This window comes from Clinocottus analis, unplaced genomic scaffold (assembly GCF_023055335.1).
Source record: "Clinocottus analis isolate CAN_PGR_092001 unplaced genomic scaffold, fCliAna1.0.p SCAF_6, whole genome shotgun sequence".
NCBI classification, from domain to species: domain Eukaryota; kingdom Metazoa; phylum Chordata; class Actinopteri; order Perciformes; family Cottidae; genus Clinocottus; species Clinocottus analis.
Genome location: NW_027176218.1, coordinates 2,268,437 through 2,283,812, shown reverse-complemented (window position 1 = coordinate 2,283,812; position 15,376 = coordinate 2,268,437). Strand labels below are relative to the sequence as shown.

At 41.8% G+C, this 15,376-nt stretch overlaps 1 protein-coding gene across 1 annotated transcript; it reads right to left on the bottom strand.

Moving 5' to 3' along the window:
• Positions 1 to 1,860: 1,860 nt before the first annotated feature.
• On the bottom strand, positions 1,861 to 5,709 carry myod1 (myogenic differentiation 1). Its single transcript, XM_068603861.1, has 3 exons — positions 5,039 to 5,709; positions 3,961 to 4,042; positions 1,861 to 3,385 (listed from the first exon to the last, which is right to left on the bottom strand). The coding sequence occupies exons 1-3, from the start codon at positions 5,618 to 5,620 to the stop codon at positions 3,132 to 3,134; spliced, it is 918 nt and encodes a 305-aa protein (XP_068459962.1). The 5' UTR covers positions 5,621 to 5,709; the 3' UTR covers positions 1,861 to 3,131.
• Positions 5,710 to 15,376: the final 9,667 nt, after the last annotated feature.

Genomic DNA, 15,376 nt, shown 5'->3' with positions numbered 1-15,376 from the left:
ACCTCTACGAAGAGACACAAAGACGACAAAACAACTAGTGTGATGCAAAACGACTTCAAAGTGACACAAATTGATTCACAGCTACTAAGAACGTGGCAAGAAAGACACTAAATTACTGCAGAGACGCTAAACAAAGAGACAAATGGTCTCACCGCAGTGAAAAGGGTCAAAATATGGCAATATACACAAACCCTGTCGCTTGAGACAGTGTCCAAGCTTTCATTCAGGGTTAACAACCATTTCATATTTATTTTAATTTACTGTGATGTAGTTAGACAGTATTGTCTAAATACTGGGGGAGAGAGAGAGACTGGGACAAATTTACAAATCTTGTAAAAAGTTTATTCTTAATGTACTTTGCAGCAAAGTGTGATTCTACATTTGAAAAAAGGGGTTACTACTCTTACTTCATCTACTTCAAACAGTGCCGGCCATCTGTTTTGGATGTGATTTACAGCACACTACTTACAAAACCATGTTATCGATTAATACCTCAAACAAACGTACACACAACGCAACCTTAGCCGTTAACGCCACACAGAGTCAGTTTAATTAAGTGCTTTTAACGTCGCCTGACTTTAATTACTGACTCGTTTTTAACTAGTAATACGTGGGATGTTTGCTAATTGAAACCATCGCTAACTAGCTAAAGTTAGTTGATATGTATTACAACATGTGCCGCGAGCCGACTGGACAAACAGGTTTGCAATGTTGGACTTCTTGGATTTGACAGTCAATATATCGATAAAAATGTGCCATAATATCAACTGCACTCGTAAAATATGTCCATACGCTGATAACAAGCAGATGAGATGACAGCAGATGTAACTTACCTGTTGCAGGCTGAGAGTTGGTCTGAAGTAAGATGGCTGCAAGAAGTCTGACGTCACTTCCGTTTCTGAATGATTCCATTTCCCGGAGTGAATATGTAAACCAATCTCATAAACTTTAACTAATTGATCACGCAGCGAGCTGTATTCAAACCGTATTCATATGTTTTAACTGATTCAATTGAATTGATCTACAAATTAACAGATTCATGCAGATTCTAAGGAACTTGAATACATATATTTTAAACATAAATAAAATCTAATAGATTAAAACATTTAATAATAAACTATGCCTTGATTCATTTCTTTGAGTGCAGGTGGAGACTTAAAATGACCAAGAAGAGACACAAAACAACTGCTAAGAGACAAATAGAACAAAACAACTACAAAGAGACTCAAAATGATCAAAAGAAAACAGAAATAACTACAATAAAGTAATACAAAGAGAAGTAAAACTACAAAATGACACAAAATAATGAATACATTTATTATTTTTCTTTTAAATTAAAATGTCTTTTAATCTTTTCTATTTTTCTGTTAATTAAGAACTTTAGTGCAAATAAAACTGATTTTCTAAGAATTGTTTTAAATTGTATTAATTTCAACAACACAATTGTGTGGATTTAGTTGGAGAAAAAAAAAATATGATCCATAAAAACATCTGAAAATTTTACATAATTTATATATTAATTATAACTAAAGCAACATTCAGTGAAACAAACAGAAACACCTGCGGTTCTTCAGGCGGCCACATGGTGGCGCTGCTGCTCATCTATTTGTTTATTAAATGAATAGTTTATATATTTATTAAATGAATAGTTTATATATTTATTAAATGAATAGTTTATATATTTATTAAATGAATAGTCATACATACACATATATTATATACAATTAATAATAATTTAACATGTTATTTGAAAGCTTGTTGAATAAAAATAAAAAGAATATTTGAATTCAAAGTTGTAGTTAATAGTCAAATGTTTATTTTATTTAAATTTTAAAAAACATAAACTTTAATTCTCCTGAATAAAAAAGTACATGTTAAATTATCATGAGGCCTAAATAGTAAATAATTCAACATGAAACAATACATATAAAATAAATAAACAGTCATGTTGTTTAGTATAAATAAGCGTTTCATTTATTTGTCACTCAGTTTGTATAAATATAAAGTTTAACATTTTTTCACAACAAACAAAAAGCACATACAGACGGAAACATTAAATACATAATTAACACGTTCAGTTGGAACAAATCAGCTCTTATTTACATAATATGTACAGAAAAATGGTCCTATGGAAATAAATGTTGTTGTTGTTTACTTTGACAGGAAGCTCTGAGCCGACTTCACAATAAAATACTTCCAGTTATTTATTCCTGCAGATTTTGATGATATCTTTCTCAAATGTTTGTGAGGGCGATGAACAGTTATGACTTCAGATGGAGGAATGTAAATAATGTTTGTTTGTTTGTTTTTGGCCTCCGTCCTTCATCAGAAAGGAAGAAAAATCCATCTGAAGGACTCGAGCAGAGCCTTTAAAATGTTTCCTCATACTAAATAAAAACACAGCAGGAAGTGAACAATGAACCTGTTTGACAAAATAAAACTACAATTCTCAGCATTCAAAGTCAGACGTACTTATTTTAACAGGAAGTAAAATCTGGGGGTCAGATATGTCGTATGGAAGATCATTCCTGCCGGAAAATACATCTTACTTTGGAATGATGATATCAACATTTACCCCCTTTTTTCAAAATAAGAGGATACAAGTTTAATTAACATAATACTTTGGTATAATTTAATTAAAAATACAATTATTTATCGCTGAAAGATTTTTTTTTTTTACTCTCAACATTCATTATTTATTAAAAAGATGTTGAATTAAGACTGAATTCATATTTAGAAATGAAGAAAACGTTTGACTTGCTGCTGGAGTTTCACAATAAAATCCATAAAATATTAAACTCTGCTAATGAGACTTAAGATTGTTCAAAGGGTCGCAGATGACTTTCACACTCACGTTTTAGTTGAATATATATATATATTATAAATAATAATATTATTTTCCTTCAGGAATGAGCTTCCATACTTTTCCGCTTCAGGAAACAAACCAGACGGGATGATTTTTTTAAAGGGTTGTGAATGCTCTTTCATACACAACTATTATTACTTTCTTATCAATATTTTCTTGACAGAAATGAGCTTCCATACTATTCAGACAAGGAAGATGATTTGTCTCCAAATTATAAAACACAAACATGTTGAAGTTGTTCAGTAAATTTCAGAATAAAAGGACTCTAGAGGACCTGGTAGATCAGGTTCGGGTCCTGGCTTGTGGTCGGGGCGTGGGCGGGCCCCGGGGCTTCGGGGTCCGGTGACGAGGCCTCCGGGCCGGTGGAGGGGTCGTGAGGAAGAAGAGGGAGAAGAGGAGGAAGAGGAGGAAGAGGAGCAGGAGGAGGCAGCAGGCTGCTGGCGGTGGAGATCCGCTCCACGATGCTGGACAGGCAGTCCAGACTCGACACCACCGAGCTGCGGCTGCTCCTCACGCCGCCTGCAGGCAGGAAGTGACATCACAACCACGGATTAATATCATAATATCATGACCACAGATTAGTTTCATTTTTTTTGAACAACTAAAACATCATTTACAAACAACATCCTGAACATCTGTTTAATTATTTTAATCATTAAAGTAATAAATAACATAATTACTATTTTAAACTGTAAATAATAATAACAACATACTCTTTCTTTATATATTCTTTACATCTTCTTTATATATTATCATCTAACGAGATATTATGCTGTGAAATAAAACTTCAATATTTATATTCATGTTAAATTATGGAACACTTTAGATTATTTCATATTAATTGAATGGCATTAAACTAATTACATTTTCGTCTTGTAATATTTAAATTAATACAAAACATTTTTCTCAATTCAAAATTATTATTATCATCATCGTTTCCCAATAAAGAATTTCAGTTTTTTATGGACATTTAATTCCATATTTGTATTTTCCTCATCAGGATGATAATTGTTTAAGTTAAATATTGACATAAGCATCATAATTAGCCTGTTAGCTGCTAATATTATCATAATAATAAATATAACGCTTCTTACCTTGTGGAGTCTCAGAGAAGTACGAGCTGTCATAACTTCCTCTCCTGTTTGATTGACAGCTGGAAGACGCGTTGAAGTCCGTCTGACAAACAAAAACAACTCATTTAAATAAAACAACTTGATATTAATATTCAACGAGAGAGAAAAACAAAGTTATTGTTGCTCCAAAAGAAAAATGTTTAATTAAAACGAAGAAAACACAAAAAGATCAAAACATGTTTCGAGATGTTAGAGAGAAACGGAACCTTTAGACTTTAAATAAAAATCACGAAACTTCAGACTTTTATTTCATTTAAAAGTTATTTTTCATCAAATGTTTGAATTAAAAATCTAATAAAAAAAATGTAAAACGAAGATTTGATGCAACTTTTGATTTTTTAATGTTAATTAAAGTTTCGTTTCCTTCATTCTGTCTGAAACTTTCATTTAAATATAAACATTTATACTTCTAACGAACAAAGTAGTTTTATATTTTAAAACATAAATAAATGTTTTCCTGTTATTTCAGAATAAAAGATCAAAAATAACGAAACTTCCATTTACAAAAAAAGTTTCATCAATTAAGAAACGAAACTTTACATTTAAACTTCTACTTTTGTTTCCTTCTGAGCTTCAATTACAGATATTTACTTTAACTTGACTTAAACACGCATTAATGCACTTTTGTTTAATATCCCAAATCATTGTGCTTTATTATTTTATTGTATATCTATATAGAGTACTTTGCATTTCTGACGTTGTTATTTTTATGTTATTAGTTGTGTCTCATATGTTAGTTGCAACTGTGACAAACGAATTTATATCTATTCATCTACTTTATTTTACTCCGAGTTGTGATAAATAAAGAGAAGATGATTTATTCCCGTCAGTATTATTTAATGAGATAAATGTCTCGTTTGAATGTCACAAAATAAAAATCAGAGTCTGCTCTGAAAAATAAAACACATCACAAAACACATCAGAAATAGAAAAACACAGAATGTCTACACAACTGCAGTGAAGAACAGAAAGAATCCTCACGCAGACCCAAAACAGACCGGATGAACCGAAGCGCAGCCCCGCCGGTCCCTGAACTCACCATGCCGTCGGAGCAGTCGGATCGCGGGCTGGAGGCGTCGGAGTCCCCGCTGTAGGGCTCCAGCAGCGCGGGGTAGAAGCCGTCGTCCTGCGCGCTCCCGCCGGCGCCGCGCAGCAGCGCCTGCAGGGACTCGATGTAGCTGATGGCGTTGCGCAGGATCTCCACTTTGGGCAGCCGCTGGTTGGGGTTGGAGCTCGTGCACCTCTTCAGGGACTCGAACGCGTCGTTGACCTTCCCGAGCCGCCGCCGCTCGCGCAGCGTGGCCGCCTTGCGCCGGTCCGCGTTGGTGGTCTTCCTCTTGCAGGCCTTGCAGGCCCACAGCAGGCAGCGGCCCGCCTGGTGGTGCCCGCTGGGCGCGCGCACGTGCTCGTGCTCGTCGTCCTGGTGGAGGTGCGAGGAAGAGGAGGAGGACGAGGTGGAGGAAGGCGAGGGCGAACAGCAGGAGGACTCGTCCGGCTTCAGCAGGCCCGCGTGCACGAGCCGCGGGTCCAGGTCCTCAAAGAAGTGCATGTCGCTGGTGTTGAAGCACGGGTCGTCGTAGAAGTCATCGGCCGGTAGGAACGAGATATCCGACAGCTCCATGGCCCTGAACGCACCACGGAGGAGGAACAATCCAGCTGGAGGAAGAGGAGGAGGAAGAGGAGCTGTCAGTGCTTGCGGGTCGGGACTGGGGGTCCCGTCACTGGCCTCTCAGCTGTTGACCTGGAGCTTCTTATACCTGGGGCTGCGCGCGGGAGGGGCGGGGCCAGATCGTGACGTCATCTGGGCTCTGACCAATCAGCGGGCAGGGGGCGGGGTTTATGGCTTCACGGTGATTAGTGTACAATTACCTCCAACAGTGCAGTAATGTACTGCAGTACTGCAAGGGGACACACAGTACATTATGTGTACTTGTGTTGTCCTGTTGTGTGTCTGTCAGTGCGGAGCAACACAAAGAGACACGCGATTAAATAAAGTCACTGTGTTGCGACATGAAGAGAAAAGCAGGACAATAAAACTATAATCAGAGGAAAAGTTTAAATGGAAAACAACTTATTTAATAAACTAACAGTTTAAATGAACTAAACGTCATTGAAGGCATCATTATTTTATTTCAAAAGCATAAAACATTTTGTGTTTTGCTTGTTTTTGTTCTGAACTTTAATATTGTGGCAAACTTCATTTATGTATTTCACATACACAGAACACAACAATATGTTGAGAAACAGTTATAATAATAATGAATACAGTCATAATCATAATAAATACAGTTAAAACAAAAGCCATGTCTGATTTAATAATCAACATTTCTGATTTGTTCTGTTAAAAGTGAAGAAAAGAGAACATTTCACAACAAAACAAGAAAAAACAATAAAAGATAACTTTTATTTGGTAGAAAACAGTTATACTTATCCATAAATAATAATGTGTGCTTCCTGTCATAACGAGCAGCCGCTGACCTTTTGACCTTTCGTTTGTTAAAATCTGAAAACGAGAAGAGATGAAATATGAATCCTATTTAAAATGAAACATGACTCATATGTATTGTCTTTACAGTCAACCTCATTTATTGAAGAGAAACTGAAAGAAACGTGACCTCAGAATTCCTCTTCCTCCTCTTCATCACCACAACTGCACAGACTGCATGCAGAATCCTGATCAATGCAGATTATTAATCTGTAATAAAGCAGCAGAGCTCTTGCGGGCTGCAGTACAATGGCGCCTCCGCTGGAGGGCGCTATGGAGCTCCGGTCCAGTCTGGACTCACCGGGCCTCACCAGGTCCCTCAGAGCAGGAAACACAGACACACACACACACACACACACACACACACACACACACACACACACACACACACACACACACACACACACTTCCTGTGGCATCATGAAGCTGTTTGAGCTGCTGAATGATCTATTTCAATTCACTGAATTTGATTTTTTTCTTAATTGAAAAACGTTGGTTTCCACAGATCAATGTTTCAACCTTTTATTGTGAAAAGCTTTAACCGTATTTCTGGAAGATTAAAAATAATGTCTGATTTATATTTAACATCCTAAACCTAACTGTTGGTGGTTTAGTTGCCTGAACTTAGTTTATTTTGTTGGAATAAAAAAGAGCACGAAGTGAAACTAAATCAAAGTCCAGCGAGGCAGCCGTCGTCTCGTGCACGCCACTTTGCGGTGCACGCCACTTTGCGGTGCACGCCACTTTGAGAGACGGATAACGAGGTGTCCGAAGCTGCTGCTGACTGGACTCGGGGCCCTCGGCCCTGAAACGATTTCACACGAGTCGTAAAGCCGGGGGGCCGATGCCGCGGCGCGCCAAACGCCGCCCGCTGCCGCCCGGCCATCTGGAAACGCCATCAGCGCCGCTGTCCCTCTGCCGCGGCATTAATCTCGCCAATTTTACGGAACTCAAGGGTGGGGCGGCGAGGAGGGAAATGTACACCCCGACCGGCTTCAGGCCCGAGCCGGGGGTTCAAGTCTCTCGGGGTTCAACCCCTCCCCCTCTCCCTCCTCGTGGGGTCGTAACTCCCTCCGTCTCCGAGCGCCTCGCTGGATGAAGACGAGATCTCTGCCGCTCGGAGGAACAACAAGCGATGAAGACACCTGCTGACGGGATGAAGGGCGAGGAGTAAATCCTGCTGACTCCGCGTTTTTTTGGGGGAAGTAAAACGAGAACGCCGTCACGGACCGAAAGAGTCTCCGCCTCGCAGATGAAGTTCAGATCGTACGTTTTGGTTTTAAATCAACTCTTCTTACCGAATCGTCTGGAGGCTCGTGACCTCTGACCTCTGACAGTAACTCTCGTACTGAAGTACTGAAGTACTGCAGTGTTTTACTCCAGTACTTTTATCTCTGGTTACTTCTCACTTTCAGGTTTTACAGGTTAAAATGTGAATGAAGTCTCAGCGCATGAGACATATGCAACTCTAATAAAAGGGACATTCTGCAGAATTCTACACGTACTTTTGATACATAACAAAGTACATGTTGTTGATTGTACTCTGCATAGTTTTTTATTCCATTCTGTAGTAAAAGACCTTGATAAATGCAGTATTTATATTGTCTTGTGTGAGCAATGTTACACTTCCCCCGCCACAATAAAAGCATAATTAAACTGGATTCCATTCATTTTGATAAAATGAATAGTTTCGAGCTTCCTGATTGGCACCGTGCACATGCTCAGTCGGGACGACGTCACACACGTAACACCAAACTTTCGGTCCTCAGTATCCCACAATGCACTGGGCACATGTCAACTTATATATACTGTATCTGGTCTCTGTCAGACCTCTATCTGGTGTCAGACCTCTAAGTGGTCTCAGTGTGGAAGCGGACCCGCCTCCTGTAGAGAGGCTGCGGTCCTTTACTGTGAGGTCCGGTGATTACCGAGCTGTCGGAGGTGGTCTGATGGTCTCAGGGTCTAAGGGGGGGTTCGTGTCAAGGGTGTGGGGTCCTGTTGACCCTCGGGGTGCTCCGGGGCTGAGAGCCGGCCTTTCTTCCCTCCTGGACCAGCTGACCCCCCTGGGAGCAGCAGCCCTTCCCGTCACTCATCCTGCAACAGGAGAGGAGGCCGAGCCAAGGGGGTCGCCTCCGAACCTGCAGCCGGAGAGAGGACCCAGGACCCAGGACCCAGGACCCAGAGAGACCAGACTGCCGAGCAGGTTCACAGTCTGGGTCTTGGACCTAAACATTAAATATATAATATACATCATCACATGAATATATCATCATATAATTCAACATTTTAAATTGTTAAATGTTCAGATTTCTGTTCAGTGAATATGAAGCCTGTCGGCCTACACTGTAAAAAACAATCAAAAATTTACTCAAGTATTTCTTCATAAAAACTTATGTAAAAAAACAATATTTTACTGCAAAACCTTTAATGAAAATTCCCCAAAATGTATGTTTTTCACCCTTTATTTGATTTAAAATATTTTACCGAAGTTTTACGTTTTTTTTGTTTGGCAGTCATTTGACAGTTTTGTTCGACGCCTTTTTTTTTTTTTTTTTACAGTGTAGCTTAGCATAAAGAAACGGCACAGCTAGCCGGGCTTATTTACTCTACTAATAATGCTACTGCTCAATTATGTGAAAAAGTCCCAAATGAAGCAGATTTATGTGAAACTGATTGTCTTCTGGTCTATAATTACAGTTTACATGTAACATAAAAACAACAATGAATATATAAACTGTAAAAATATAAATAAAAAAGTAATATTTTGGGGGCGACTATAAAATACCAGACCAACATATTACTGTCCCTTGTTATTAGAGACATTTCCCATTTTTGAAATGCATGTTTTACCTTTAATGTCAAAGATATGTATTTTATTTTTCATGTGTTTTTAGAAAATGGAAAAAACGTTTAAAATCACAGTTACTTCATAAGAAGTTTAATTTTAATTTCCAATATGTGATGTTGAGTTATTTTAACTCAACAGAGCAGCAAAAGAGACACGGATACGACATGGATAAACACAAGATAATAACGAGACAGGACACACACACACACACACACACACACACACACACACACACACACACACACACACACACACACACAAAGCACTTAATAAACCTAAAACTTGCAGACTGACAGCGGAGGTGTCGGCCTTCACACCTGCTGCCTGCTGTAAACCACCAACACTACAACGACTGCATTGTGCTGCACTGGTGGCAGATTACTTTACACACACACACACACACACGCTCACACACTGAGCTGGATTACCTCGCAGCAGCAGATTTACGGCCCTGCAGACAGTTGTGTGGTTTGTTTGTGGACTGAATGGATCGTTCGGCTGCCGTTTGGCTTCAATGACATCGTGTCTTGTGTTGCGTCATATTAACTTATAAAGAAACTAAATGAAGACGAGAGCATGTTCTGGTCCACATGGAGAAACTCTGTGAGCTTTAGAAATATAGTTCTCTGTTAGTTATATAGTTATAGTTTCGTGTAGGATCATAAAATCTAATTTTCTCAAGTAAAAATTCTGAGTAAAACATCTTCAATATTTTCTGAGAGAGTCCAAAATCTGCAAAATGTTACTATGAGCACCGTGTTGCACAATGTCGACATCGCGTTGGCACCGTGTTGGCATCACGTTGACACCTCGTTGACACCTCGTTGGCACCTCGTTGACACCATTGGCACCTCGTTGGCACCTTGTTGGCACCACATTGGCACCTTGTTGGCACCACATTGGCACCTTGTTGGCACCGTGTTGGCACATTGTTGACACCTTGTTGGCACCTTGTTGGCACCGCGTTGGCACCACGTTGGCACCTTGTTGGCACCGTGTTGGCACATTGTTGACACCTTGTTGGCACAGTGTTGGCACCACGTTGGCACCACGTTGGCACCTTGTTGACACCGTGTTTGCACCGCATTCGCACCTCGTTGACACCTCGTTGGCATCACGTTGGCACCTTGTTGGCACCATTGGCACCACATTGGCACCTTGTTGGCACCATTGGCACCTTGTTGGCACCATTGGCACCACATTGGCACCTTGTTGGCACCATATTGGCACCGCGTTGGCATCGCGTTGCCACAATGTTGGCACAGTGTTGCACAATGTCGGCATTACGTTGGCACAATGTTGGCACCGTGTTGGCACCTTGTAGGCACCACATTGGCACCGTGTTGGCACCATGTTGGCACAATGTTGGCACCGTATTGGCATAATGTTGGTACCATGTTGGCACCATGTTGGCACCACATTGGCAACAAATTGGCACAACATTGGCCAAGTGTTGGCAGCACTTTGGCCCGGCACTGCCTCGGCCTGCAGCGGGTCACAGCTGTCAAACAGACCAGCAGAGCTTCTCTCTGCAGCAGCTGTCTCTTAAGAATCCTCGTGGTCGTCATCAGCGGAGAGTTCCTCAGCTCACAACTGGCCTCATTACCGCCTTAATGGAGGGAAGACGGAGACAAGGTAAATAACATTACTGATCAGAGCCTCAGAGACACCCGAGCCCGGAGCGGTGCCCCATTTCACAGCCGGTACCCGACACCAGAGTCTTCCTCGTTACGGGGTCCACAACCCCGGCGCACTCGTTACTCCTGTTGTAAACCTCATCGGACCAACAGAACCACGGCCGTTTGAAGCATGTTGTTGCCCTTTTGGTAAAGGGAGGGAGGGGAATGTGAGTGTGCCGCTGAGGCACCCGATGAGACCCCCCCCAGCCTCCTCCCTCGGGTGCCTTTTCGTGCCAGACACTGTGATTACCCAGAAAGCCCCTGGAATGCCCCCCTCGCTCATTAAAGAGACCAAGATAGCGCGCCCGCGGGCCGGTGAGGGACGGAGGGAAAATGGATGCCGCGAGTGTTATGTGTCAGAAATTAAACAATGACGAATGATGACGCTGAGAGGAACGACTATTTCCAGCGATGCAGAAACACATTCTTTACACATGAGAGGCGTTTGGTGTCTGCGGGAAATCGGGCCGCCGTCATGGAGAAAAGTCGAGCGTCAGGTCTATTTTTCATCTCTTAAAACTCTAACAGGAAGTTATACCACCAGGACTGCGAGAATAGTAATACTACTGAGTACTACTGAAACACACACACATACACGCACACAAGCACACACAAACACACACAAACACACACACACCTCCAGCAGGCCGACGTTCGTTCCTCGAGTGAGACGAGAAGTCAGCGTTGATTTATTTGTACCTTGTGTTCTTCAGTAACGACACCGCAGTACTTATTTAACCCAAACTGTGTGTGTGTGTGTGTGTGTATATGTGTGTGTGTGCGTGCGTGTGTGTGTGTGTGTGTGTGTTGAACACACAAGTAGCCGTAAACACACTCTACTGTGTGTTGAACAACAGTTAATGTTGTGATGAGCAGATCACAGACTGAGACTCCGATTACACTTTGTGTGTGTGCGTGTGTGTGTGTGTGTGTGTGCGTGCGTGTGTGTGTGTGTGTGTGGCCTCTCTGTGTGGTCTGTCACCTTTAACCTGAAGGCCTGAGGAGCCTCTTCAGTCTGAGACAACACGCTGCTGCTCTTCACACTTTAAAGCGTCATCATCCTCATCATCATCACCGTCTTCTTCATCATTACCCGTCCCGTCCCGCGTCACATTCTTCTGTCAAAAGGCGACGCCGCCGCTTGATGAGCGGAGCGCTTTTATTTTGAAAGGATGTTTGTGTGTGTGTGTGTGTGCGTGTGTGTGTGTGTGTGTGTGTGATGAGGTTGATCCGACCGTCAGTGTGTTTCTTCGGCAAAAACAGAAACAAATTCTAATGATTTTTCTCATGAATTTGTGTCTTTAGTCCCAAAGATTTTAATAATTACAGAGATTTTTAAAAAAAAATCAGATTTTAATGTCAGATGAAATAAGAAACATTTCTTTTCAAATGCTGACTTTGATCTCAGAGAATCTTTTAAAAATGTTCTGACAATATTTTGATCGTGATGTCAAAAAAATAATAAAATCTTTCTTTCAAATTTTGACTTTAAATTCAGAGAATGTATAAAAGATTTCTGTTCAAATTTTGACTTGAATTTATGAAAATGTCACGTCACATTTCTGATTTTAATGTCACAACTCATGATTTGTCTCTGAAGTACTCGTCAGCTCGTCTTCAGGCCGTCGAGTTTCGAGTGAGAACACACGAGTCAGCGGATCTGTTTATAATCTTTTACACGGAGGAAGAATCTCCTCAGTCATGGAAACTGAAGCCGAGTCGGATCCAACTTCCTGTCTTCTTCTTCTTCTTCTTCTTCTTCTTCTTCTTCTTCTTCTTCTTCTTCTTCTTCTTCTGCAGTAAAGAGGCGCCCGGGCCTCGGTCCGCGGGCTTTATCTGTTGCACGCCGGCCGTAAACGCCGGGCCGAGGCCCCCGAGGAGCGAGCGGAGATCGGGTTTCAGCACCGTGGTGAATTCTACATCCCGAGGTTCACAAGTGGAGACACAAACTGCTGTTAACAGCAAATAAAGCGGCAGCAGAAGGAGTGGGCAGGAGAATACTACTCTGGAAATCAAGTTACCGAAGGCGTGTATTAATACGCACGGGGGGTTAGAGTACATTCACTAAAGTACTTCAGGACGACTTGAGGTGCTTCTCTAATATCTTCATGTGAAACTCTCCAGCACTTCACTAAAAACTGGAAGATACAACAGATTGTGTGTCATCAGTTCTTCTTCTCTGTTACGTTAATCATCTCTCAGGTTGGTAAGTACAACACAGACCAAGAAGTATTATTTATCCATAAGTAAACACAGAGGTATGTATGTACACACCTTTCGTATGCAGGTATGTACTCATGAGAGTACGAGGACTTGGAGAGTGAGGAAGACCTCCTGATGAAGAGCTCTGCCCCCATTGGACTGGTCTCTGCTGGATCTGGGTCTGTCTAGGACCAGGGACCAGGACTACACTGAGATTATAGAGGACCAGGACTACACTGAGACTATAGAGGACCAGGACTACACTGAGACTAGAGAGGACCAGGACTACACTGAGACTATAGAGGACCAGGACTACACTCAGACTAGAGAGGACCAGGACTACACTGAAACTATAGAGGACCAGGACTACACTGAGACTATAGAGGACCAGGACTATACTGAGACTAGAGAGGACCAGGACTACACTGAGACTATAGAGGACCAGGACTACACTGAGACTAGAGAGGACCAGGACTACACTGAGACTAGAGAGGACCAGGACTACACTGAGACTATAGAGGACCAGGACTACACTGAGACTAGAGAGGACCAGGACTACACTGAGACTATAGAGGACCATGTGCGATGTGTGATGTTGGTAACTGTAACGTAACCCCACTTCTATGCTGGTGCCCGGTGGGAGCTGATATCAGGGTTCTGGTTTGAACGTGTGACTGAACCAACCCGCTCACACACACTCTGCTTTATTTTCTGTGGTATTATTTATTCCAGGCTGCCATCAGCCTGCTGGCGCGCGGTTCCCTCTGCGCCATGGACTCCGTCCCCGTCAGCACCTGCACGCCTGCCAGAAATCTGCTTTCTCTGCCCCCCAAACAAAGTCTGTAAGTAGCGCCGGGGCCCAGGGGCCCAGGGGCCGGGGGGCCGAGGGGGCCGAGGGGGCCGACACATGAAGGCTCCGAGAGACGAAACACGAGCCGCTGTTTCTACAAAACAAAATTATGAAAGAGGGGGAGGAGACAAGAAGAAGATGATGGAAGTGTGTGTGTGCGTGTGTGTGTGTGTGTGTGTGAGGAGGAAGTCCACTTGGCTGTCAGCTCCATTTGGCTCTTGTCACACGTCCTCCATTTCTCATAGAGAGCCATAAGGAAGGCCTCAGCAGGACCAGTTCCCAGAATGCACCTCTGCCGCTCCCAACGGCAGCCATTCACCCCCCGCTCCCCTCTTTCCCCCCTTCCTCACCACTCCCCTGAGCCCTCATTTAAACCCATTTAAACCCCTCCGATATGACTGGGATCAAGTGTCCTGTGCAGGCAGAGCAAGGCACTCCGCTTGCTGAGGGTCGAGGGTTCGAGTCCCACCGGGGCCGTAAATACCTGCTGCACTTAGAAGCTCTGCAAGGTGCTTCGCTCAGGACGCGTGAGACGATCGGCACGTCTTGTGTTTCTGGGAATCAGTCTGCTTCGTGTCAGACGAATAAAAGCACTTTTAAAAGATGCTTCTAGGAACCAGAAGCCTTCAACATCTCAATGTGTTCAACCTGTTGTTTCTTCATCATACGTGTCATAGTTGACTTGTTTCTCTGCAGTTCTACTGAAGGATGAAGAAGGCCATGAGTACGAGTTTTAAGAGGTTTTGGTTTGTGGTGTTTTGCCGATTAATAGTGTTGTGTTGATAATAAACAACGCTTGAAGCTAAATGCTAACGCTATGGCCGTTAATTACTCTACTTTATGTAACTTTACACTATGTTAAGTTACTTTACGTTACTTTAAGTTACTTTATGTTACTTTACGCAACTTTTTGTAAATGTACGCTATGTTACATTACTTAACGTTACTTTACATTACTTTACACTATGTTGTGTTACTTCAAATTACTTTACACTATGTTGTGTTACTTTAAATTAGTTTACGTTACTTTACGTCAATTTACGTTACTTTACATTACTTTGCGTTACTTTACATTACTTTACATTAAAATGTAAATGTTACATTGTTTTTGTTGTTTACGTTGTTTACGTTGTTTATGTTATTTACGTGACTTTACGTGACTTCATTTTCGGGAACTTTACCTTACTTACTATTTTTAGGATTACATTTGTACTATAGTCACCTGCATCCTTGGTTAGGTATAATATTGCAGTACTAGTCGTTTACTATTTTCCATTTATTGCCACTTACTTTTTATTGCACTAAATTCATTT